At 48.8% G+C, this 26,748-nt stretch overlaps 1 protein-coding gene across 2 annotated transcripts in view; it reads right to left on the reverse strand.

Moving 5' to 3' along the window:
- Nucleotides 1-26,742, reverse strand: part of ADAMTS8 (ADAM metallopeptidase with thrombospondin type 1 motif 8) — a 33,543-nt gene extending 6,801 nt beyond the window's left edge. For both annotated transcript variants that reach the window (XM_025215000.1, XM_014524484.1), the window contains exons 1-8: nucleotides 26,687-26,742; nucleotides 10,576-10,815; nucleotides 9,526-9,658; nucleotides 8,729-8,896; nucleotides 7,368-7,666; nucleotides 4,282-4,465; nucleotides 3,379-3,551; nucleotides 3,104-3,279 (exon numbers count right to left, since the gene is read on the reverse strand). In XM_025215000.1, coding sequence (XP_025070785.1) covers nucleotides 3,104-3,279; nucleotides 3,379-3,551; nucleotides 4,282-4,465; nucleotides 7,368-7,666; nucleotides 8,729-8,896; nucleotides 9,526-9,658; nucleotides 10,576-10,815; nucleotides 26,687-26,716 — 1,403 coding nt within the window. In that variant the 5' untranslated portion in view covers nucleotides 26,717-26,742. The remainder of the gene's footprint in view (nucleotides 1-3,103; nucleotides 3,280-3,378; nucleotides 3,552-4,281; nucleotides 4,466-7,367; nucleotides 7,667-8,728; nucleotides 8,897-9,525; nucleotides 9,659-10,575; nucleotides 10,816-26,686) is intronic.
- Nucleotides 26,743-26,748: the final 6 nt, after the last annotated feature.

A 26,748-nucleotide genomic window follows, 5' to 3' on the forward strand; every position in this document is an offset into this window, starting at 1 on the left:
GGTCTCAGACCTAACACCTCACATGATGATGATCCAAATCTCTTAAAGCTATGGTTTCAGGCTGTCTGCAGACTCAGGCAGAAATCTCTGCATCATTTTAAACTTTGTTCGTTTTCTTGGGAGATTTTCATTGCAAGCCTAGACTGGAAATTAACTGTAAATTAAATGCTGGTATATGCAGCACAAGCTGCTTCCCAGACGGGAGATCCCACTGCAAATTGCACAGCAGCAGCATCCCAGAGTATGCAGTCCCTGGGGGATTACAGCATGAACACATTGGCATTCAAATACTCATAGCTATGGACTGGATGGTCTTTGGCTCAGTGACTCTCCATCTTTGTGCCCTGTACAGCTCAGGGAACATTGTCAGTGCTAAACAAATAATAATCACTATTTGCAGAATGATATGGAAATGCACCAGAATGCAGCACCTGGCAGAAATCAGCCACAGTGGCCAATGGGAAAATGTATACAAGGCATTTCAAGAGATTGTACTGTGGCTGTTCATTGTGCCAAGAATATTGTGGAACAAAGATGCGAGGTCAAACTCTGCTGTCAGTTGCACTGGCATCCCGAACCCTGATCTTAACAGGATGTCTTGAAAATTAAATCCAGTTGGCTGTAGTTAGCCCATTAATCTCTCTTACTACAACCACAATTCACTGGAAAATGGAAGATCCATTCATCTTGCTCCCTGGGAGAAAACAATTGAGGAAATGTAATTTGGCTGTATCAGTATTCTTGCCACAAGGAATTTGATACATTGGGCCTTGTTACTATATTTTCAGGAAGTGCCTCTGTTGGGTTTTCGGGGCTAGATTTACTCAGCTTGAACTTTAGCCTTTAAACCAAGAGGTTTAGAGATTCACATGGTAGAAGTTGCCACAGCTCACTGATATCAAAGCTTTGGCACACAGGCTGGAATTCACCCAGAGCTGAAAGCCAACACAAAGTTGTCTAGCCATTTACATCCCACTTTACCCCAAGGGAAATGATAATAAGCACAGGCCGCAGAACTGGGTGGGCCACCCAGGCCACGGCCCGACCAAATTTTAGCACGTTAATTTAGATAGCTATGCAGTTTGAAAAAAATAGCTATACAGTTTTAACTGGAAGGACAATTGTGCATTTGTGGGTTATATAAATTAATGTGCTAAAAATTGGTCGGGCCATGGCCCGGGTGGCCCAGCCTGTTCTGCGGCCTATGATAAGCCTTGTGCCAGCATGGGTGACATTCACTCTGACCTCAGGTTTGCACTCCTCAGGACAGGGACTGAGTTTTTATTTACAACTGGTATTGCACCAAGAACTCATCGATGTCAGCACCTGATCATACCCGAGGCAGTAAGCACTGCTTGGGTTACACTTAACATAAAGCTCTGTGGAACTGCGAGCAGAGATTACACCTGGCTGGATTCGGAGCTCATTTTCATAGCTGCAAATCCAGGTTATCTTTCTGGCAGACAATGGAGTTATGCCAGTGGTTCTCAACCTCTCCAGACTTGAGGCACCCCCAAGGAAATGCCAGCTCTTAGGTTTCATACTTTGTTGACTACAGAAAACGAATAGAGCAATTCTTCTGCTGCAGAGATCTCAGAAAGGCCACATGGTTTTAACACTATGGATTCTTATGTGAAAACTCTAAGTTTATCTTGTGACCCATGTTTATACACCTAACAGCGCTAAACCTGAGAGGCACCCCATGGCACCCTTGCAAGGGCTGCAAGGACCCCATGGTGCCACAGAACCTGGTTGAGAATCACTGAGTTACTTTACAATTAGGTTGGTACAAATTGGATCCAAGGTTGGTTGTCAAGCAGTTAGGATTCAAAACTAGCTAAGATTCAAAACTTGGGTGTGAAAGTAAATTGCTTTTACCAGACCTAGTGTTTCTCTGGCAGTTAGAAAAGACTATGGAAAAGGGATGGGTTTTAAAAAAAGTTTTCCTGCAGTGTTGGGCCTCATGCAGCAGACTCATGGAGACTGCATCTGGGAATCAGAGTATGTAATGGACCAGAGACAAAAAAACGAGCAGCTGATTTCACTGCCCGAGCTGATTCAAAAATAAAAAAAGTAAAATTAATTACATATACTAGGCATCTCTCTGTCTCATGAGACAATACAATTACGCCGAGTGAGACATCAGCTCACTGAATGTAATCCTTGCTTGAAAATAAAGTGAAGCTGGAGTGACCTCTCCAGGGCACAAAAGCCTGGGCAGTGTATTTGGAGACACTGAACTGCCCATACACCACTGTCCCCCTCTTGGCCTTGCTGGTTTAATCCAAAGGAAAGACAAGTGCCAGTACACCTGGAACCAGCCTGGCTGCAGGAGCTGCCAGAGTAAATGATATGATCCATTTGTCCATCTATTGGGGCTTTGTTTCTAGACTGGCTGCCGACCAGGGTTAAAGAGCCTAGTCTACCCTATCATGGAGAGGACTTCAGTTCTACAACTTTTTGGTGGCATTTCCTCCACCCGAGGGGGGGGGAAGAGTAGTGCCCCTCTCTAAGGTGCACAGAGCCATTGGCACCCTAGAGGTTGCTAAGTTATTTAACCTCTGCCAGCACTCAGTGTTAACAGTCACAGGTAGCACCGTTTACTGTAAGTTATGGTAGCAGGTGAACCTGACCTGCGCCAGGCCAGTGTTCTTAATCCCTGAGAGTGAGGCTTTAGGATGCATTTAACTATCTATGTGTGTTCTTGCTTATGTCCTTATTGCTTCTGAGACATTTGTACAGCAGCAACATGACGTGGTATGTTTACCTTCCTAAGACCTTTGGTACTATATGTAAGGAGAAGAGTAAATGGATTGTTTTGCATTCCTTGACTTTTACTAATGTAATGAATTACTCATCATGTGGGCCAGAAAACCTGTGTTAACAACCTACGTGGCTATATTCTCTTCTCAGCTACACTGTAAATGCACTGAAATCAGCACATTTTCATGGGTACAACTAAGAGAATTGGTTCCACAAGCCAGATCTTGAGCAGCTTGAAAGCAGGATAGCTCTGGGGAAGGCAGACATCTAGCCTTGGCATAATCCTTTCTTTCATACTCCCAGAGCCCCAGAGATGGATTCAGTCCCCCCCATGGCTTACTTGGATCTGTTGAGTGAACCAGATATTTTCCTGCAAGTTGAGCCATTGCCACCACACACCCCACACTTGTCCAGCTTCTTGGAGGACCCAATCACATGGTCACAGCCAGCCTTGATGCACTGACCATGGACACAGATGGAGAGAGTCTCTGGCCCACACAATGTCCCATCAATCACCTGGACAATAAGAAGTAGAAAAGGAGTGACAATTATGAGATGATGCCATGGGGCACTTTAGGGAAGGAGAATAGTAAGAATTAAAGGCAGGCATCTTACTTTGGCCTCAAATACTTTGAATTCACTCCCCCCTCTGGCTCGGCAAAAGAGCTTGCAGCGATCTCTGGGGGAGACACCCGTGTATTTCGGGACCCATTCCAGCAGATTCCCATCCAGATCCGTGAAATTGTAGCTGTTGTACTTCTCACACTGCTGCTCTCGGAAGCTCTTCCCTGAAAGGAAGGAAAAGCAGGACCTTATAGTCCTCAGCGGGGCTGGGCTGGGGGAAAAGGCAGCTTGGGGGGAATTGCGGTCTCTCTCGCTGACTGGTTAGAGGTGCCAGGGTGACCCAAGGGGCAATTCATCATTTAACCGAGCACTTATGAATGGCATCCTCTCAGTCCTTTCACAGCACCTGGTGGAGTGAGCCTGAGCTCACAAAAGCTTATGCTATAAATGATTTAATTAGTCTGTAAGGTGCACATCTGCCCTGCCTTCATCTTCTCGGTGAACATGCCTGCTGCTCACCCTGGTGCTGACCTGGCCCATGACAGCTCATCAAAACCCCACATGTGGCCCTTGAACCCAACTAATTGCCCACCCCTGCCCTTGAAGAGCTGGTGGCTTTGCAGACTGAGCCTGCAGGTAGATTTGGGATGGGAGGAAACAGACTGTACAGTCCCTCCAAAACCTTGCTGAGGGGCGTCTCTTGGTAGGTGCCTCAGTATCAGACCGAGTCCTCTTGGTCTCCCTATCGCTTGACTTCTCCAGTGCCTGGTGGCAGTCAGACAGACAGGCTGCTGCCATCCATAATGCCTCATAATTATATCTATATCACTACAATGGCTTCTTTCATGTCAGGCTCAGCTTCACCAAGCCAGTTCCTGGAGCTGCTCCGGACACAGGCAGGGACATCAAGGGGAGGGAAGTGAAGGCAAGCGTTACTGGGAACCTGTGGATTACCATCGGCTGGGCACTCCTCCGTGTGGCATGACTGGTACTTGGTTCTCTGGCCCTCGCAGTATTTCCCACCATTCCGCGGTTCGGGATTGTTGCAGTTGCGGTGTGAAAACTGCACCCCGCCTCCGCACGTCCTGGAACAGGTGCCCCACGGGCTCCACGGCCCCCAGTCTCCATCCACCACAGGCTGCAAGACATCACAAATCACTTCATTACAGCCACCCCTCTTTGTTTTAATGGACTGCACAGACCTAGCCAGGAGGAGAAGATCATTTGTGGGACATCCCAAAGGGTCTGGGGCTCAAACACAGTTGTGGCCATTTCAGGCTGTGCATGTGGGTGGGGGATTTTGCAAGGCACAAACAGCAATTAGGGTCCTAATTCTCTTTGACTTCTGAAAGGAGTTAGACACATCACTGCCTTTTGTGTCTTTGAAAATCTCCTCTTCAGACATCTAGTTCCCATGAAAACAAATAAGACCTGGGCATATCAACTCCTGAGCAGCTTTGAAACCTTATTCTCAAGGTGTAAGATGCTTTTTATCTGAGAGCTGAGTTGTGCAGGGTTCACCAGGATGGCGCCTAGCTGGTAAGCCTCTCCCAGGGGAAGGTCCTCACCTCTGGAGCCCCTGCCCTTCAGCAACTGTCTAGAGCCAAGGTTCAAGAAGCTGTGAGCTCACAGAAGCGTCCCTCAAATGGCCACAACAAGAAATACCTACTGGTGCTATATGACAAGAGACCAAGACTGATTAAGGAGCAAGACAGAGAGCAGGTCTCAAGACCTGAGTGAGAAGCCTGGAGTGGGCCAAATTGCTGAGCTGACTGGTCCTGCCCTCCAGACAGCTGCCTCTGTACCTTCCTGCTTTCTACTACCGAAGAGGTGATGAGCACCATCAGCCTGTGTTCAGCTCTGCGGTTGAAATCCTGGCTTCGCTACCGTCAATGGAAATACAGAAGTGCTGCCAAGATTTTGCTTTATATGAGCTGCATGTGCTCAGCCCCTCCTGGGTTCAGGTCCTCCGAATACTTGCTAGACAGGGAGAGAGGCTTAGTATCCAACTTGGCCTGGCTTTGCGCTGATCTTGCCATAGAGACTGGGTCACTCTTTGTAGTGGTTTGTTAACAAGTATAAGGCACGTGCTTAGTGCGTTGTTCCACACATGGCAGAACTGAAAAACAACATGCAGGGCTAGGGGGATGGAGCAGGGGTTGCATTCATGTCAAAATACAGGAATGGAACCAGCAAAGGTTTTACCAAGCCAGAATGTGAAAAGAAAAGCAGCCGCCCCATCTGTTTTCTAGGAGCTGAAAGCATGACTTTGTGGTGCTCACAAACACCAGCACAGGGATGCAGGACAGCCTGACTGCAAACACATCTCCAGCACCCTACAGGAGCTGATTTGTCTGCCCTCATCCTGCGGCCTGGGTGGAGCGTAGAGCACTCTGTGGGCAACACAAGAGCCAACCTGCACAACCCAATTCACAACCCTGAGCTTGGTCACAACGCCCTGAAAGCCAATGGCACTGCACAAGGCTGTTGTCGGTGGGAAGAGACTTGAGCTCCTGACTTTGTCACTGGCCATATACACTGCCCAGGCTTTTGTGCCCTGAAGAGGTCACTCCGGCTTCATTTTATCTTCAAGTGAGGGTTACATTCAGCAAGTTTTGAACATTCAGTTGTGTTCTTGGCACAATTTCATTGTCTCACAAGACAGATAGATGCCTACTATTGGTCCTGTACTATAAATATAGAAGGCAAACGAAGGCTGCAGGCACCAGTAACATGCACATATCCCCTCCGCTCCTGACAATACTAAGTACGGCCCTGATGCAGCTAGCACTTATGCAGGGATTTAAGTACCATTGGCACGGATGAGCCTATTTGCTGAAGCTGCTGTAAGCATTTTGCTGGGCTAGGGGCTGCTTCAGCAGTAGTTTGTCTTCATGTATATTCCCAGAGGGGAAAGAAAATGACTTAATGACAGTCTTCCTGGAGTTGACAGTTCAGGCCAGCACAAGTCATCAGGAAATTCACTGCAGAGTGACTCCGTGAGTTGGCCTGGCCCAGCACAGGCCACAGTAGAGATGATCTCAGTGGCAAGTGCTGCCTGAGAGGAGATTCAAAAACAAACCAGGCAAATCAGAAGACAATAGCCTTTCCTGGATACAGATTAGTGTGGAACAGGGAACCCAAGGTAGTAACATGAGCTGCTTCATTTGCAAATTGCAGAGTCAAGGAGCCTCATCCTAACTGGCACAAGCTTTGATCCTGCAATTGGATGTGCTAGTGGGGACCCCTGCCCCTGCCCACACCACAGGGATCTACCATGGCAGGCTGGATTGCAGGATCAGGGCCCAGGTTTCCTCATATCCAGACTTTGCGCTGTCTGCTTGGAGAAAAGGAGAGGACTTGTCTGGGGTCACTATCCTCAGACACAGACCAGGAGGCCCTGTGGTGCAGTGGGCAGAGAATAAGGCTGGGAGCTAGGATTTCTGAGAATTACAGAAGGAGGATGGAGCTGGACTGTTCTCAGCGATGGTAGATGACAGAACAGGGAGCAATGATCTCCAGTCGCAGCAAGGGAAGTTTAGGTTGGATATTAGGAAGAATTTTCTCACTAGGAGGGTAGTAAAACACTGGAGCAGAGAGGTGGTGGAAGCTCCATCCTTGAAGGTTTTCAAAACCTGGCTAGACAAAGCTCTGGGATGATCTAGTTGGGGACGATCCTGCTTCGAGCAGGGGCTTGGACTAGATGTGACCTCCTGAGGTCCCGTCCAACCTGAACTTTCTGTGATTCTGTGATTAAGCCCATCCCTGCTAACGACTCACCGTGCTGCCCTGAGCAAGTCAATTCAGCTCTCTGCCTCCCTGTCCCCATCCAGGATCATGATGCTTTCCTGGCCCCTTGGGGAGAACTGTGGCAATGTCTTAGTGCATGGAAGTGTGAGTTTTATTGCTGTGGCCCTCACAGCTGGCAATGCCGGCCCCTCAGCGGCAATGGAAGAGAATGATGGGGAACAGGCCCCTTCCCTGCAGGAAAGAAGCTTCCTCTGCAGACACAGATCATTTCCATCCCACCAGCCAGTTACCTGGGGCTTTGCCATGTTCCCTAGCACACAGATGCCTTCCCAGCACAGCCTGCCTGCCCCGCAGGGTGTGCCATCCGCCCAGGGCAAGCTGCCATTTTTGGTGTGACAGAGAGGCTCTCCTGTCTCCATCCGGCACCACAGCTGAGCGCAGACATCCTCCTCGGTGGTGTTCGGACAGTGCCGAAATTCCTTGCCAAAGATCTGCTGGCATTGACGGTCCAGGCTGTAGATGGACACTTGGCCTGGCAGGTCTGTGGGGAGGGTGATGAGCTTGGCTGGAGCGTCGAGGAGGCAATCTCCTGATTGGGAAATGGATGCAAATGCAAGGTGAGCTGGACACAAAGAAGCCGGCAGGCCCCTGCAGTGCCCAACTCCATGCAAACAGGAAGCCTATTGTTTTCTATGGACTACGGTCACCTCCAGCACTAGGGACTTTTCAGCTTCAACAAACTTTTGGTTTCCTGATTTATATCTTCCATGACCCTTTTCTGCACATGCATCTTCACTTCTAATTCCCCCATTCATTCTGCTCCCCTGTCAGCACACATTTTTACTACATTTAACCAGGTTTTTCTAGTTCCATGCCTGCGCATCTCCCTCAGCTCTGCTGTAGTAAATGCTCTCCTGCAGTTTCCTACGCACAGCCTGCTCTCCTGATGCAAAGCTGTCAGGACATTTGCAGTTGGTAGAAACCTGCCAGCTGCTGCCGAGCTCTTAGATCACAGCCAGTGCTGTTAGACCTGACAATGCCTTTGCTCCCCAAACTCCCCACTAGATCCTCCAAGGTGTTTCTCACTTGCTGTTTACCACAGCTGATTATAGCATCTCTACACCAGGTCTATTCAGCAGGCATCAAGGCTGTCCTTCCCATCTCCCCAAGCAAAGTGATTCCTAGCAATTGCAATTGCTTTTTTATTCCAGTTATTTTGGCAAGGGAAGTTAATGGAAGATGTGCAGCAAGGAAGACCCTCTGGTAATGCTCAAGTCCATAGTGGCTGTGATGAATCATTTGTGAGAAAAACAGTACCCCAAGTCTGTACGATCAGTTTGCCATGGAGATATAGCCTAATAGCATATTAAGCCTGTCTACACAGCTGAATGGGAGCAGGGTGGCAATGGTGCCTGACAGCCCACCACACTGTAACATTATGAGGACAGGGAATGAAAGCCTGATGACCATACATGAAAACCCAGAGCCAGGTTTACATGACTAGAGGTGAAAGGACTGCTTAGTGGGATTTTCATGAGTGCCTGAGCCTGCTGGGTGCTGGGAAGTCTGGCCCAGAATGACCATTTCCAGCATGTGTGGCAGTGGTCTGAAACAACCCCAGGCATCCTGCGAGTACGGGGGTGATTCTTACCATGTCCTCCATCTAGAAACTCTGTGATGTACATAGCGCTACAGGGGGACCAGGGCAGAGTCTTGTTCAAGTGGACAAAGAGAGGAGCCATCATGTGATGTTTGCCCAGAGGCCCAAAAAGTCGCTCACAGGTCTTGGAGTCATCATGGGGCATGCTGAATACGTGCCCTGGAATATGAGAGGCAGCCTGAACATTAGCAGCTCGTTCTCTTCCCTGCCCCCTCCACCTTCAAGCTCACTCTCAGACCTCATCAAGAAAGTCTTGCATTTCAGTTCATCTAACTCCATCCCAACTATACAGTTGGCCCAATAAAAGCTCGGGGCTTCGGGAGGCTCGTGCAGAGCCCCCGCCATGTGGTGCAGGGCAGTGGGGGGGCAGGAACTGGTGAGTGTGGTTTTTTTTGGTTTTTGTTTTTCTTAAAGGGCCGGGGCTGGGGTGGGCAGGGCAGCCATGGGGGGAATGGGGCTCATGCAGAGCCCCCCACGCGGCGTGGGCCAGTGGGGGGCAGTGGGGATGGCCCCCCGCCCGGCAGCACCTGGTGAGCCTGGGGTTTTTTTTTCAAAGTGCTGGGAGCTGGGGTGGGCAGGGAGAGTGGGTGGAGGATGGGGTCTGTGCAATTTGGAGATTTGGCAGCAGCCAAATCTCTGAATCAGATGCAGCCAAATCGATTTGGGACAGTGATTTGAATCACTGAACTGAATCACTGTCCCCCGAATCAGCCGAATCCAAAGCAAATACTAGGCACTTTGTGCAGGCCTATTGACTATCCCTCACACACAAGTGATGAAGGAGTTACCTAGTTCATGAGCCAGGGTGTAGGCAGCTTGGAGGCCCTCATCTTCGATCACAGAGCAGCTTTTTTTGGGGTCACACATAGTGCCGATGTCAGCTACACCCAGAGTGTCACAGCTTTGGTGCCCACAGAAATCCTGTGTTTGAAGAGAGCATCAGAGGACATAAGATAAGAGAGAGTAGGGACCCAATGTGATTCCTCTCCCTGTGACATGGGCTCATAGCACTACTGGGATGTCCCTGTCATTCAGTTTGCATACCTTTCAGTGGGAAGGTTGGAAACCCAGTGCCTGATCCCACTCCTAGCTTTTCCTTGTAGGACAACTTGTGTTGTGCTGCATAATATGCCAAAAGCAGCCTCCTTCTGCACTTTCCTGCCAAGGGATAGCACTGCCAAGTTCCCAGCCCACCCTGCCAAGCTCCTTTGTGCAGACAAACCAAATCCCAGAGCTTTGCCCTCTCTCGTTTTCCAGAATTTGAGATATGATAACAAATGAGCCAAGCAGTGACCTATTCATTGACTTTAGTGATTAATGATTAATAGAACAAGTGGTCTCCTCTCTTCTTAGCCTTCTGAAACTTGATGCTTTGGAATAATTCATATCCAAGCCATTTTCATCTCCTCCCTTTCTCCAGAGACACCTTTGCTGGATGCCTCATGATGGGTCAGCCAGAAGACATTTCATGGAGAAAAAGAGTGGCTTAGTGGGCAATGCACTGGTGGGAACCAGGAAATACTTCTGACATTCCCATCCGTGCTCCAGGCTCCCTGTTTCCTTGGGCAAATCACTGCGCTTCTCCATTCTCATTGCTGACATGGGGATAACAGTCGTTCCCTAATCTGCTTTGTCTGTATAAACGACAAGCTGTCTGGACAGGAACCATTTTTTATTATTTGGATGCTCAGCACCTAGTTCAATGGATGTCCTCCCCCAGGGGCCTGCTATAACACAAATAAGGATGATGGACTTGATGAACACAATTCTGCTTGATCTCTGCTCCAGGCCCCGCTCAGGCTAGGCCCTGCATTGATTTAGGTGGCTCAGCTGCAAACCTGTCTTGTCAGCAGAATGGCCGTGTCAAAATGCTCTGGGTGACGGTCGCTAGCAGGGTTGAAGCTCTGCTGCCAGTTGCAGAAGTTGCGGAGTGTGAGCCCTCCGTTATCCGACACTTCTGGCCCGAGCTTCTCATCTTCGATAATCAGCACCTTCACCACCACGAGGTTGATGGAGTTCTTCAGGCTGGGGTGCTTGTAGATCCAAGCAGCCATAGCCATCAGGGTCAGGATGTGATTCTGCAAGGACAAAAGTGCACAGGCAAACAAAGGGTTATGTCTTTTGGACAGGAAACTTCAGGGTCCCAAATGCAATGTCATGAAGGCTTCCACTCTCTGTTCCCTTGAGGAGGCCACTACTGGGCTTCCATTATAACCTACCCATTAGGAAAGGGACCAATTTCTGTGGCATCCAACAGTGCTCTCAGCACCTCAAATATGGGCAGCATAAGCCCAATCCTTCATTGCCCCTCATCTTGGATAGCTGCTGACACTAGCTCAATATGGGTACGAACACTTCCCTTCTGATTTAAGAAGAAGCAAGGGATTTGGGAAAAATACAAAATCACAACCCATATCTGTAGTGTTATCCTATTATTATCTCTGGATCTCTTGTACTGAAAGGGTCTCTGCCCCTGCCAAGGACACACCGAGGCCTGCAACCCCTCAACAGAATATAAAGGACCTTTTCTGTGTTCTGGTAAAGCGTGAACCACTCACTCATTTTCCAGGTGTAACCTCCACAAGATGGGAAACAGTCTGAATGTATCCCGTTTGGCTCCCATCTCTGTGTTGTACACCTACTGCTCCTGCCCCTTTTTGGTCAGCACCGTTTGAACCCAGAGCCTTCAGCTCCAAAGTACAGAATGCTATTACTTGATCCATAGCAGCGGTCTCTTATCTGGCACTAGCTGCAGGTTGTTTAATCCTTTCTGTGAATCAGCTTTAAGAGCATGACACACACTGTACAAGCACGTTAAAGATACATTAGGTTATGCAGATGGTGTATGTTAGGGCCCAGATTCCTGGCTGGGGTAAACCAAAGTAGCATTGTTAAGGTCAGCAGGGTGACACCTGTTTTCACCAGCAGATAATCAGGGCCTTGCTCCTGTCTTGCTCTTAAGCACAGGGTTTCTCAGACTGTGTCTCCAGGTGTGTATACAAGCTTCTCCAGGGCACATAGGAGGGAGGAAGGAAGCAAGCAAGCAAGGAAGGAAGGAAGGAAGAAGTCAGCAGACAAAGGGAAAAGAGGGAATATATGTGGAGGAAAAAAAAAAGTGAAGGACAACCTGGCACTCTCTTTTAGGGAGCTGGAGGGGTTATTGTGATGCAGTGACATAAAGCCTTCCTTTTTCTGTTAGCACAGACACAGAGGGGTTTATGGCAATGCACCAAACTTGAAAAGGGGTAATGAACCCAAAACAGGTGGGAGTCAGTGCGTGGTAAAGCACTGGCTGGCCTTTACATACAGCTTCCAGCATGTGCTCTTTAAACACATTCTTCCCTCCCGTGGGGTGGTCAGCCCTCCCAGTGCAGATTCCTAGGAGATACACTCACTGCAGGAAATAGCTGAGTTCTTCCCAGGACACTCCAAGAGGTGCATACATTTGTCCAAGCCCCGTGTGTGGGAGTTACACATCAGTGTTATTATTTGTGAATGAGATTCATTCCCGTACCACTTGTGCAAGCTGCCAAGCATTCACCCAGCACTGTCTTTTGCTTGGGTGAACAGGAGAACTCGAGGTTACTTAATATGTCAAATGCTCCAGCAATGTTTAGGCTGATGTAAACATCTTATCAGTGCAACAAAATTCCTTCTCTCTTTGGCACCAGTTCATGGAATCATATTCATAAGAAAAAAATGCAATCATTACACAACAGTTAAATATTGGGAAAGAGAAAGTGACTTCTCGTAGCCCAGACAAATTACAATCTGTAGTCTTGCCTTGGTGACTTCAGCATTATTATTTAATTAGACTGGAAGCTATAAAGATGAAATATTAACTTCTCTTATACCTGTACAAATCCAGTGCAGCTCAGCCAAAGTCAGCTGGGCTGCTACAGATTTACACCAATGACTGACAGCAGAATTTGGCTCTGTGCATTGAATAACCTCATCTCTCCCTGGAATGGAGAGTATCATTGTGGGCTTAACTGCTCAACAGTTCAGTGGGTGGAAAACTGGCTGCATGGCAGGACCCAGAGAGTTCTCATGAACGGATCTGTCTCGTCCGGACAAGAAGTAGCCAGTGGTGTCCCTCAGGGGTCTGTGCTTGGACCGGTGCTTTTCAGCATCTTTATCAATGATTTGGATGCGGGGGTGAAAAGCTTGTTGGCCAAGTTTGCAGATGACACCAAGTTATGGGGGACTGTGGCCACGCCAGAAGATAGGTTGCAGATACAGGCAGACCTGGCCAGGCTGAAGAGTTGGGCAGACCAGAACCAGATGAAGTTCAGCGCTCAGAAGTGTAAGATGCTCCATCTGGGGGCAAACAATCTCCAACATACCTACAGGCTCGGTGGCGACAATTTGATTTGTATTACGGCTGAAAGGGATCTAGGGGGAGTGATTGACCATCGCATGAACACGAGCCGGCAGTGCGATGCTGTGGTCAGCAGTGCAAACACGCTGGCATGCATTAACCATTGCATCTCATGCAAAACTAAGGAAGTGATACTTCCACTGTAGTCCGCACTGGTGAGACCACAGCTGGAGTACTGCGTCCAGTTCTGGGCGCCGCACTTCAACAAGGACGTGGAAAAACTTAAGAGCGTCCACCCATATGATCTTAAGATTATGATCATGAAATTTAAGAGGAGCCACCCGTATGATCAGGCACTTGCAAGACAATCCATATGAGGAGAGGCTGAGGGACTTGGGCCTCTTCAGCCTACAAACAAGAAGGGCGAGAGGGGACTTGATAGCGGCTTATCGTTATATCAGGGAAGTACATCAAGAACTCGGTGAACAGCTGTTCACCAGGGCACCCCTGGGGAAGACCAGGAGCAATGGATACAAACTCCTGGAAGGCCACTTTAGGCTCAATTCCAAGAAAAACTCCTTCACAGTCAGGGTGTCCAGACTGTGGAATAAACTCCCTCCAGTGGTGGTGCAGTCGCCTACCCTGGAAATCTTCAAAAGGACACTGGACAGTTGTCACTTGACCCCAGTTGTCCTTTCCTGTCTAGTGCAGGGGGACAGGACCCGATGATCTACAAGGTCCCTTCCAGCCCCGACACGAATCATGTAGTATGGAACACACCAAGCTCACTGCCTCGGTGGAGAATAAACGGCTCAATCCTCAGTGCGTTTCCGGGGACAGGGATTTGCACGGAGGAAGCTGGAATGCCAGTTGCTTAGAAATGGAGTGAGTCTGAGTGGATCACGTATATAAATCGGTGCCCACAGGGAAGTCTCACTTGCATTCCAAGTCACAGATCTTCAGATGGACCTACAGGCACTTCCATAGGCCTGCCGTGCGAAGGGCATCCATTGCTGATAACGTTTTAGGTGGAATGAGGGTGATACTGAGTGATCCACAGTCAAGGATGCAAAGTCAAGGGTGCGAAGTAAAGAATGCCATGAACTGATGCTGCAGGAAGGGTCTACTGTTAGGTGGTAGAACATCATTTACTAAAAGGAGGTATGGTTGGGATACTGGAGTCTTTGTTCCTCTACTGTTCTGACAGCTCCCACTTCTAATAGCCCAAATATGACAAGCAGCTGGGATTTAAGCTGCATCTGAAGAACTAGCTGGTACATCAGAGCCAGCACAAACTAGACATGGCACTCCTAGATAGTTTAAATTTTTCTTCAACATTTTACCCTGCTACAGACATCACCATGTAAACAGATGCCTATTTTTAGCAAGACGCATATTAGTCAGCTTCAGTTCATTATATTATAGGAGGTTCCAGAAAGAGTGATGGCAGTACTAACGAGAAGGCTTTATTTAGACTAGCCAGATCTCCATGATGTGACATAAAGATCCAAAGAATACAGCAGATATAGCAAAGAATGCATTGTCGGGGCAAGACACATAGAAGAGACTGCACAATGTCCTCCTGTTGCTGTTCCAGTGGAAATTTGGGCATTCTTTCTGCCTGCATCATGGAAAAGTCAAGTTGGGCGCCTTTATGAAAATGTCACCAAGCTACGTATTAAATGTCTGAAGATTTAGGATTGCAAGGCTGGGACTGAACTCAGCCTTGCGAACTCACATTTCATCTTGCAGAATTCCCAAGGCACTTAAACTAGGGGTGCACCAATAAAGATTTTTCTGCCGATACTGATAGCTGATGATGAACCAACCACATTGGTCGATGTCAATCCGATAACTGATATTTAGTAATAGTGCAAGGTATTTTAAACTAGTGACATAACCCTGCTCTGGCCCTTGATGAGGAAGGTGGTGACTGCCATATTCCCATGCACATTGCTCCCTCACTCACAGCTCCTACCCGTAGTCCCACTCCCCGCGCAGCCTGTGCTGCCGTCCTGGGCAGGCAGGGCAGACCTTCACACAGACAGCGGCACCAGGCATGTTTGGAGCCCCAGTGCTGGTGGGCCCCACTCAGCTGAGCTTCCACGGCCGCTGGGGAGAAGTCGCTTTTGCAAAGGCGCCTGGCGGAGCAGAATGAACTGCGCGCGGTGCTTTACCCTGCCCACACACAGTCCAACATCTCTGCGGCAGCCCAGCACTCGCACACAGTGTTTCTATGGCAGTGACAGCAGCAGCAGCTGGTAATAAGTGCGGCGCCCTGTGACCACTCCGTGGTGCTCCAGCCACATGGCTATAATTATTGGCTACAATGACCAAAAAAGCCAAAAGCCAATAATGTCATTTCTCCTTTTATCGATGCCGATTCGATAGCCAACTGATATATTGGTGCACTCCTAACTTGAACTCATCTGCAAAGTCTTCAGGGTTTATGTCATCCACCAGTGAAGTGCAATAATCATCTCTGGGGTGAACATAGAAGCTATTTAGAGGTATATTGCCCTGTATACCAATGAAGTGTGACTGAAATCCTTAGGGGGATGTAAATGATTCTCTCTACTGGCCAGGACATCAGGGTAACATCTTAATTCTTGCAAAGAGTTACAAGATCTTGAGTGATCACAAGTAGCTTGGGTACTAGTGTTGTCTCTCATTGAGTAGCACAGCTCCTTTTGTTGGGACACTCCTGATCCAGAAGTAAGAGATCTGCCCATTGAGAACATCACTAGCTAAATATTTCTTGAAGGTTTCTCTGCTAAACCCTAAACCAGGCCAGTGGGTCTTCTTTTGGTGAGAACCGAGGTGCTGCTCATAGCACAAAGGAGCATGGATCCTGACCCTCATCCGACACCCATTCTGCTAATCAGGCGATGTGGAGTGTCTCAGCTATACAAGCATGCTTTGAGGGGGAAGGCTGGCTTGGCAGAAGGAACAGAGAGACTAGGATTAAATTCTTATTCCCTTCCTGTATTGCAAACACAGAAAAGAACTGGAAAGCGAAGATGGAAAGTGAACCGAACAAACAGCTCTTTAGTGAAGATTAAAAGGTCAAATTCACTTGTTCCACCATGTGGTGTCTGTTTACTGTATACCAGCGCTTGGACTGCAGAAGACCCTTCTGCTTCAGCATGTGAACAAGAGGTTCAGCTGGCCTGCGATGGTGCCAGGCTCCTCTTGGGAGAGAAAGAAGCCACCTGCATCAAGTCCATTTGGCCACTGGAGTCATTTGAGAAACACGTGTTGGCATTTCGGGGGGCAGAGGTTGTTGTGTGTTCTCAGCCAAAGGCTCCATTTGAATTTGCTTGATCCAGCTTGTTCACCTCCCTCTGCTCAAACAGCTTCTGGGTTAATCAAGGCAGGGAGGAGGCTTAGCTTTTCTCTGTTTTTGAATCTCCATGGACTTCCCCTTCATGATGTTTCCTGCCCCTTGCTGATGAGGAGGCAGTGCTAAGTGTGAGCACAGAGTTGGGGTTCAGAGGAGATGGGGTGAAAACCTTGCATGCTGATCTCTGCCCTTTTGAGTGGGCAGACGCACTGTGGGATCTGGAACATCCTTGTGAGATTTCTGTCATCTTGGCTCATAAATCTCTTCTTGACTTCAGGCGAACATGGCAAACTATGTCTTATCTGCTCAGAAACCTCTTCTCAGGGTTTTCGTCAAGTCTCTGACTCAAGCTAGAGAATTGATCCCTTCCAGTTTGGGATCTGAGAAGGAGCTTGCTCAGAAGGACAAGGTGCACTGGGCGGTGAAAAAGGGAAGGCGAAGGGAGTCATTCCCTCTGCCCCGAGTACACCAGCACAGTTGTCCAAGCTGGGTGTGGGTGTTTGGATTTGGCCCATGCCTCAGCAGAGATCAATAATACAGAGTGGTACATTTCCACTGCTTAAAGGCACCTACTGTCACTTCCCACATCCCCAGTGGCAGCTGTTGAGTTGCTATTCTTGGCTTATCACAATTGGGAGAAAATGAGCTTCCATCTGGCTGTTCCCAAAGGGGAAACAAGCTGAGGAAACAGTCAGAAAAGTCCATGCAACAAGCCTCACTTGTGGCTGCCACGAGCTAGGGGCAGAGGTTGCTTCTGTTTCCATGTGTGTGAAAAAGGAATAATCCTAATTCTGAGGTTAACCCAAACTGAGCTCTGTCAGCCTTTTCCTAGGACCCCCTCCCAGGTCTAAGACCACCAGTTATCACCTCTCCCAGGCAGGCATGTGCACCCTCTCCCCTTTTCCTCAGAAATGTAAGCAATGACATTTAATCTGACCAAAGGCTGGGGCTCTGCTCCCCTTGAGAGAGATCATCACCAAGGTCACCTTGGCAAGTTTTACTTTCTACCCACACTTGCAGTTCTGCCCTTGGTGGGATGCTGCTGCTGTTAGCCAGGGACCAGTCATTTTGCACCATGTAGTCCTGTTTAGTTTAGGACAAAGGAATTACAAAGGAAGCCTATCATAAAGCATAATGCAATAAGATTTATGAAGCAGGCATGTAAGCTCCCCGCCAAGTACCCAGTGTCTGCCCTTGCAATTCTAGCACTCAATATTGCTCCATTCTTTCTGCCAGGGTGAACCTTCCACCCCTTAAACCAGGAAGCTCTTTTTATACCATTTCCAATCCTTTGTTCCTAGCCTTCTCCAACCAATTCAAACTAGGATATGCAATTTTCCCAGCAGGGAAGCCCCTTCAGAACTGTTTATTTGCCTGGGGATTTGCATTAATTACCTCCCAAGTGATTTTAGTTTCTGCAGGAAACCCCCCATTGAGAAGAACACAAAAGCTATACAATCAGCCTTCAATAAAAGATGGGTAAGCTCTTGTGGATTAGTTTCCACTTGCTATAGGATAACTGCAGAGGGCAGCTATGGCACATCAGCTGACGTGCAGTAAAGCTCCACACCTTTTTATCCCGTGGTAAATTTGTTTGTGTGTCCAGATCAAAACATTTAATAGCTTTTGCTCTGCTAAAACTATTTCTGTGGCACTTGTCTCTCCTTAACATGACCTTCCCGGAAACCTCCATGCTTCCAAAACACCACCTCTGTTCCAGGAACGATTCATAACACCCCTAACAAACCGCCTGGAGAGCTTTAGCTGGAATGGCACTTTGGAAGCGTTATTATTACCAGTATTATCATTACTGATACTACTGTGCCCAGGCAGCATTAGCAACTCATGCTCAGGTGAATTACAAAGCAGGTAGAGAGAAACCCATAAGAGCTACAGGTCATGAGGCTGATGCCTGCAGCTGACCAATGGGAAAAGCAAAAGTGATTACAGAACATGGGACGGCTGTAAGTGTACAGCCCAACACAATGCCAGGAGTTTTGCAGTAGAAAAATGAAAGTGATGCGTATGTAAGCAATGACATTTAATTTGATTCCACCTAAGGAAACCAGGGCTCCTTGCAGAATCACTGCTAACACATGACATGAGCCACCTGGAAGTTGAAAAGCGCAAAGTACTCGAAACTGTGTTTTTGCTGGTGATGAATGTTGCAGGAAAAGCACAGCCGTGCCCACCCCCACACGGATCTGTTATTGTAGGGTCTTTTGCAGGACATATTTATGCACTTCCTCATTTAGGGCTGTTCTTATAGAACATGCGCTAATCTGCTGTTGTAAAGTTATTTCTGTAGTTCACGCGCATTGATACCATATCGTGGGGCTGTTTTTTGGGCTATGTCCAGACACACACATACACACACATATTACTACGAGCCATTTTTCTTCTTAGAACACAGCGCTCAATGTGGGAACATAAGTGCACAGACTTCTGTATCCAAACAGACATATGAAAGCAAACACAAGGGCAGGGTTGGGCCAAACCACTTTGAACCCAACCTCTAAAAGCAGAGCAAAGCCCCCATGCCACCAAGAAGCAAAGATCTTCTATGAGAACTGTTTTGCCCTTCTCCAGTAGCTGGATGGGGTCCCTGCTGGTGTGTGCAGCAGGCAGCTGGGAGTTGTATGGACGATGGCGCCGGCTCAGCTCCTGCTCTGTGATGAGAAGTGCTAAAAGGATCCAGGAGGACATTCCAGAGAGTTACAGCCCATCTGCGATCCCTGGCAGGTGGGCAGGGAGGGCAGGGGGAGCCCAGGCAGTGTTTACCAAGGTCTGTCTGTGAGCTCTGTGGGCTCCTGCCAGGTCTTGGCTCCTGCCTCTCTTGTGCCACCTCCTTCTGCGGTTTGAACTCTCAGCCAGGAATTTCCTTTCACAAATCCAGGTGGCAGCCAGAGTAAACAGCGGGCAGCACTGGGGCAGGAGGCAAGGTGAAGCCCTGGGCAGCCCTATTGTTCAAAGCCCCTGCCCTACTCTACTCCTTTCCTGTTCCTCTTTTCTTTCCTGTCCAGCTCCTTTCCTCCCTCTTTGCTTTGTCCTTCCCACACTTTTCTTCCCTTCCTTCCCCCTGCCCCATCTGCTTCTTTCCTTCCTTTCTTTCTGTTCATTTTCTCTCTCCCTTTCCCCTCATTTCCTTCTCTCCCCCATCTCCTCTTCCCCTTGCTCTGTTGTGTCCCTTCCACCTCCCCAGGATGAATAGTTTGCGCTCTGCTCTGGAAACAGTCCTTTCACTGCACCCACCTGGGACCTGAGCCAGTGCTGAGAGGCCTGTGGCTAAGGGGCCTGGTGCTTGGGCCCATGACCCACTCGCTTTTTTCTGTTTTGAGATGACAGCATTTCAGTGACCATGATCCTTCCCTGTAGTACAATATTATCACTATCCCCATTTGTAAATGTGGGAAAATATGGCCCAGAAAGGTAAAGTGACTTGGCCAGTCACCAACCATGCTATGAGCCACACTGGGAAAAGAATCCAGGAGTCCTGAAGCAAAAGTTTCTTCACTGCTTAATTCTCAGCCAGGGTGCTAAGGCATTTTCCAAGGAGGCCCTTTAGTCTTATAAGGGAGACTATGGGTCTAAAAAGGTTGAGAGCCACTAACCTAGGAGATCTCATCATTTGCTCCAGATACAGGATCTAGGGATCAGCCCGCAGGCACAACGAAGGGTGGGCAGGAGGCAAAGCCTCCTGTCTGATGCAGCACTGGATGGGAGCGGAGCTGCGCCGTGCCGACTTTGCCTTTTGACATCCATAATCACTCAGGCAGGTTACATTCCTGGTGGGTGGGAGTTCCACCCAGGCCCCCGGGCAGCAGGTGCAGCATAATAACAACAGCCTCTGACACTGTGTCTTTCATACCAAAGCACTTCATAAGCAGCCGTCCCTCTGCTAGCAGCTGGGTTGCAATGTGCAGCTGTTTAACATTATGCAGCAGCTCAGGCAGTGGAGAAGAACCGCACATCCAACAGCAAAGCACTGAGTGGCAGGGTGTCATTGCTGTGTTGGGAATGTGCTGCTTGATCTCCAAGCTTAGCCTAGTCTGGGCCACTCTGGCCTGCCATGCCAGCTGGGCACAGACTAGAGGTCACGTTGTCCAAGGCATGTTGTCCAAGGAGTCTGCCCTTTTACAGGACAGACTCCAAGCAGGTGTGTCAAAACTAGAGGCCCAAACATGGATGTGCTCAGACTCCTCCTTTGCCAGCTCTTTGCTTCCCCCCAAGGGCTGTAACTAAGACAAGCTAGATCCAGCCTGACCTAACTGAACCTTCAGATGTGGTCTCCCTGGCAGGCAGAATGCCTCCTTTTATCTGGCCACTGCTTGACCCTGCAATCTGATAAGAAGGGCTGGTTCCTTTTGTCCAGGGATTAAGTGAACTCTATTGTGCAAGCTGTAAAAAATCCTAGCATAAGCCTGAGAGCAAGAGCTGGCACAAGCCATTTTAGCTCCGACCTTAGCTCCATCTTAATCAATCTGGAGCTACCTGCTTTAATAGCTAGAGCGATCATGATGCAGTGAACCAGACACCGGTCCCTTTCCCAGCCACAAGCCAGAGGGTGGCATTTGTAGTGACTGGGAGACTTAGATGCCCTATTCCCACTGAAGTCCAGGACAGATGTGCATTTCAGTCCTCTAGGAGGTTTCGAAACTTTCACCAGTCCTTAAGCGACACACAACATTGATCTGCAGAGGAATCCTAGCTCTGTAGAAGGGCACTGCTAGAGTCAGTACTAGCACCAGGGCCTGGTTGGTTTAACTTTACCTGCATGGTTACTTGGAGGCCTGTCTGCATGTGTGATGGGCTGTGTCCTGCCTGTCTGAAACGGATGAGACTTTAACTGGGCCTGATGCAGATACAATGCAGCTGACTCCATTTGTCCGGTTATGGTTGTTCTAAAAGCAACCGGTTTTTAACAGGCCTCACTGGAGTCTCCTGAAGATCTCAGCTGTATGGATGAGCCTCTGCAATCAAAGGGAGACGACCCGACTACTCTGGCTTGCTAATGCTACTGTGAGCCTTGTGATGCTTCTCCTCCCCTCCCCATCCAGGTCCTGGGGTCATGTGATTATAAAAGGCTCCCAATTGTCACTTATAAGAAAAAGTAAGATTCTTGCCCTTGTGCTTGCAGAGAAGGCAGTCCTCTAGAGAGACAGTGCTCAGAAGGCACAGAAAACACATCCAGCAGTTAGGACGATGACTGTAGAGCCCAGTCTCAGGACAGATCTGGGTTACATAACTAGAGGCACCTTGGCTGTGCTTCCTAAAGGTCACAATGGAGTTGGATGGATTTGTGAGGGCTAAGCACCCTGAAGATCTTTTTATGCCTGTTTCCTTATCTGTCATGAGCAAGTTAGTAGTGCTAATGATGCTCATCTTCCCTTTTAAAGTCTTTCGGCACCTATGGCAGGAAAGTGAAAAGACTTACAATGGCGTGCTGATGTATTTTCACCCATCACTGCAAAGCAGTGATTCTCAATCAGGGTGCCACAGCACTCTGGGGTGCCATGAGATCCTTTTAAGGGTGCTGCTGGGAGCTGTGCAATATTAGCACTGTTATGCGTGCCAACCTCTGCACATGACTCAGGCCAAACCCAGCGGTTAGGAATGGGAATCCAGAGCGTCAAAACCATCTGGCCCTGTTCTGGTCGGAGTTCTTTGCAACAGAAGAGTTGGTCTATTATTTTTCTGTAGGCACAAAACAGAGCAAAAGCCCAGAATTGGTATTGTCCGATGGGGATATTGAGGTTAAGAAGGTTGGGAAGACTCTAGGTACTTCTCATCACTGCTGAAACAGCCCTGCAAAGTCTTGGCCTGCTCCCAGAGGAAGCTGAATGCTCAGGTGCTGTTGAATTGAAAGCACACAACACTGCTCAAGAGGTGCTCAGCACTCTACCAGAAGAGGCTGAGTGGCTGCAAACACAAATGTTTAGTGGGCTAATCTGCTCCAGAAGCATGATCAGAAATCCAGTGATTTAAAGCCTAATTCTGATCTTACTTCCCCGACTGACTTCAGCATAGTTATTTCTGATTTACACCAAAATACGTGAAAGCAGAACCCAGCCCTCACCGTCTAGATTAGCTGAGAGCTGAGCTCAAAAAGGAGAGCTGGAGCAGTGGCCCGATTGAAAATAAATCACCTATAAAAATCTCTCTGCTAACCATGTGAAATAGATTTTAGCTGACAAACCCTCAAACTCTCCTGTATCTTCTTATTGTGGATATCTGATGCCCAATCTATTACAGCTTATGTAAGAAGATAACTTGTACTATAAACAATGCTTTTGACCTTTAATAAATATTTGGTAATTAAAGAGTGGTTCTGAGAAGAAAACTAACTATGTAAATATGGCCCCTTCTGACTCAACATTTCTGTTCTTGGTGTGCCTCCCACTGATCTCCCTGACGCACACAAGTCTTCACTTCCATTGACCCAGTATAGCCAGTATAGCTATGGCGGGGCCAGCTGGGTTTTACTTTTCCATTAGGGCCCATCAAGAGCTGAGATCCATCTGCAGAAATTCTTGCTGGGGATGATGGAAGGAGCAGAGCAGAGCTCTGGTGTTTTTACCACTCTGGACTTTTGGAAGAGATTTTGCCCTCCAAATATTAGAGGCGCACCGATATATCAGTCACCCATTGGATCGGCACTGATAAAAAGGGAAATTTACATTATTGGCTATTGGCTTTTTTGGCTGTTGTAGCCAATAATGTTCTCTGATAATTATGCCTTTTGGCCGCAGCCACCAGATGCCTGGGTTCCCTCTAGCCCATGGGGTCACGGCCCCCGGATGCCTGGGTTTCCTCCTGCAAGCTGGGGTAGCCCCAGATACACCCCCATCCCCACTGGCAGGCTGGGCTGGGCTGGAGTAGAGCAGCTGCTGCGTGTCTCAGGCACTTGAGTGGTGCGGGCTGTGGGCTGGGGCCGTGGCAAATGCTGTAAAAGGCGCTGAATACTGCAGCTGTGACTGAAGCAGGTAGGGGATGAGCTGCCCGGCCCAGCGTGACTTCACCTGCAGCATGACTCAACCCGCAGTTAATATCAGTTATCGATCCGTATTGGCTGATGTGGCTGGTTAATAATCAGCTATCGGTATTGGCCAAGAAAATCTTTATTGGTGCACCCCTACCAAATATTGATTCCATTAATGAAATATTTAATCCATGTTTTCCCCTTTCTCTAAAACAAACTGCCTTGAAAAATATTGGGGAAAAAAATCTCCTTCTGAATAAGCAGAGAAGCTGGCAAGAAGGGACTGGGGCTGTGGTCGGCTGGTTAAGTTTCTGAAAGTGAATGGGATAGGTCTTACCCCAGGTCTTCCTCTTAAGTCACTCCACTAAACCTAATAGGCCCAGCTGTGTCTGGATAGAAGAGGACAGGTCAGTCTCTAACTTTAGTGTAAACTGAGAGAGTAACTCCATGTTTACACAGCAGAGCTGAGAAGCCCACTTGCATGCATTTCCACTCCCCTTCATGAAACAATTTGGTATTACCCAACAGTTGATTGGAATTAAAATCCCTTCACTCCTTAATGTCTTTGGATCCCTTAGTGGGGCAAGCACACAGTTTACTTGGCTCTCTGTGGCCCCTGGCCTCTGGACTGGTCCTATAGATATTCCTTGTTAAAATATTGGCATCCAGCTCATTGGCTTTGTCTATGTGCAGCTCAGTGGTGATGTGGCTTCCAGAGTAGCTGTACCATGAGGAACTACCACCCTATTACCCACTGGATCAGGCACTTGCTAGGAGCTCTGTTGATTATTACACCCAGGCATCTCTAGGCAGCTATAAAGGACTTTGTTCACAAGCTGGGGACAGATCCAGAAAACTTGAGACTATTTAAAACCAGCTCCCGTCTGACAACTTTAATCAGGACAAGATGGATGGAAAAATATATTATTACTATGCTGGGCCATGAGCATCCCGTCTGTTACAAAAGGCCATCATCTAGAACTTGTGCATGCTAAACTCTAATTGACTTCAAGGATTGAATCAAAGAAGAATTAGGACCTTGAGATTCAGCTCAAGGTGATGTTTAACCTCCAGGTCTATTAGAGTGTAAACTCTCTGGGGTAGGGACTTTTTCTTCACATGGAAGTCAGAAGGAGGTTGTGTGTTTAATACCTGTCAGGATTAGGTCCTAATGCAACGGAGGCAGAAGGAGAAGATGCAGCAGTAGGGAGAGCTTTGGGAAGGGGATGTTAGGGAAGAAGAAGACAGACTGTGGCTTTACTCTAACAGTCACCCCAGTGCCATCCTACTTGCTTGATTCAGTCAGACAAGACCTTACCCAGCCCCGTAACCCATCGGCATCCAAATAACCCCTGACATCAGCAAGACTTCAGGGTGTGGAACAGCAGCAGAATCAAGTCCTGCCAGTCTCCTGCACATCCTTTGCTCAGTCACATGCACCTGCTCCCACCTGGATATGGCCCATTAGTAGGATGACTATAATTATTTTAGGGAAATCTGGGATGGGGGGCAGGAAGTGCCAAGAGGTGTCTGCGTACGTGCATGAGCACACAAACATGTGCCAGGCCAGTGCATGGCAGCAGGCAGGGTTGGAGCAGCTGCCCGAAGTGTGGTGCCTTTGTCACTGGAGCCAGGGTTATGGTCTGCGGGCTCTGTCTGACTGACAGCTCTGGTCTCATTCTGGCACCTGCAATTGCATCCTGGTCCGGGCAGGCGCAGCCAGCCCCAGTCTCACACCCCACTACAGTTAGGGCAGGCGCAGCCGGGCTGGGCTGAGCTTTCTGCATGGGGACTGCAGTGTGGCTGGCCTGGCCTGGCAGCGCACAGCCAGGATGTGGCTGCAGGTGCCAGGATGGGGCCAGAGCCATGAGTCAGCATAGAGCAGACAGAGCCCATGCAGCTCCCCAGCCGGCCGGTGCCCAACCCTGGCCCCGGTTCTGGTGAGAAAGGCACCGTGCTCCCCAGCACGTCCTGACAGCTGCCTGCCGCACACATACATGTACACTCCACCACGCGGCTCCCAGGAGCAGGCAGGCAGGACCGTGCGGCGCCTACACACAGACACAGCCCCAACCCTGTGGCTCCCAAGTTCCCGCCAATCCGGGACTTTTGCTTAAATTTTTTCCAGTGGCCGGGATGCTGAGAGCCTAGAAAATCCAGGACATACGGTCACCCTACCCATTCGTATGATACCCCTTTCCCTTGGAAAAAGCTGTGAAACAGAAAGATGAAAATTGCTACTTATGTGCTAGGGATTATTTGTATTATGATCACTCTAAGAGGAGTTATACATGGATTTACGGGGGCACATTGCAACCTTTATGGGGCCATACGATGCCTTACAAAGAGGGGCTGGACCCAATGATCTGATGAGGTCCCTTCCAGCCCTGAACTTCTGTGAATCTGTAAAAAGCAGGTTAATTGACCTTTACAGGGGTACCTCTGGGGAGGATGAGGAAGGGCAGCAAGTGGCTGGAAGGTTAAAGGGTTAGGTTTGGGCCATGGGTGGATCTAGGATTTTGGAAAGGGGGTGATGCAGATGATGTGATGCATTGTCCCATATAACACAACACATCCTTTTATCGAGTTAAAAAGAAAGCTAGATGCTTTACTAATAAGCTAGTGGCCTAGGACTATATTATTCAGCTGAAGGTCACACAAAAAGCAATGATAAATTTCTGATATCTTACATGATGTATAAAAAAACCCCACAATGAACTAGGCAACACACAATCAACCTATGTCCTGTAGCTGTCAGAATTAAACGGACCTCTCTTTCAGATTCACGAAACAAAATCTAGCCCCCTCGAGCGTCTTGACAGCACATGCAACGCTTCACTGAAAGTTATTTCCACGCTTGAGCTAATGTTTTTTAGCTAGAGTAAAAAAAAAAGAAAACAACAGTCTGTGGGGCTGTGAAATAGGAGCTGCCTTAGGACAGGAGAATTGCATGGGGGGCTGGACCCGATGATCTACATGGTCCCTTCCAGCCCTTAGCAATCTCTCAACCTGTGATGAGCGGGGCAGCAAGACCGCTTCATTAGCAGCGAGCGGGTCCTGCACCCGGGTGGGACGAAGGGTTAGTTTTATCCGTGGTCTCAGGTGAGCCCTGGGAAGCAGGTGAAGTCAAGCGGCCCCCTGGCTGCTGCCGGTCGGGGTGGAGGCGCAGGTGCGCGCCGCGCCGCGCCGGGGCAGAGGCTCTCGGGGCTACGTGACAGCCGCGCTGTTCCTGCGCCCTCCAGCCTCGCGTCCCGGACAGCAGCAGCAGGAGGAGGAGGAGGAGGAGGTGGAGGCGGCGCCGCTTACCTCGAGCTCGGGCCCGTAGAAGCGCGCCATGGAGGCGTCGGCAGCCAGCAGGGTCTCCACGT

This window comes from Alligator sinensis, unplaced genomic scaffold (genome assembly GCF_000455745.1).
Source record: "Alligator sinensis unplaced genomic scaffold, ASM45574v1 scaffold1496_1, whole genome shotgun sequence".
Lineage (NCBI taxonomy): Eukaryota > Metazoa > Chordata > Crocodylia > Alligatoridae > Alligator > Alligator sinensis.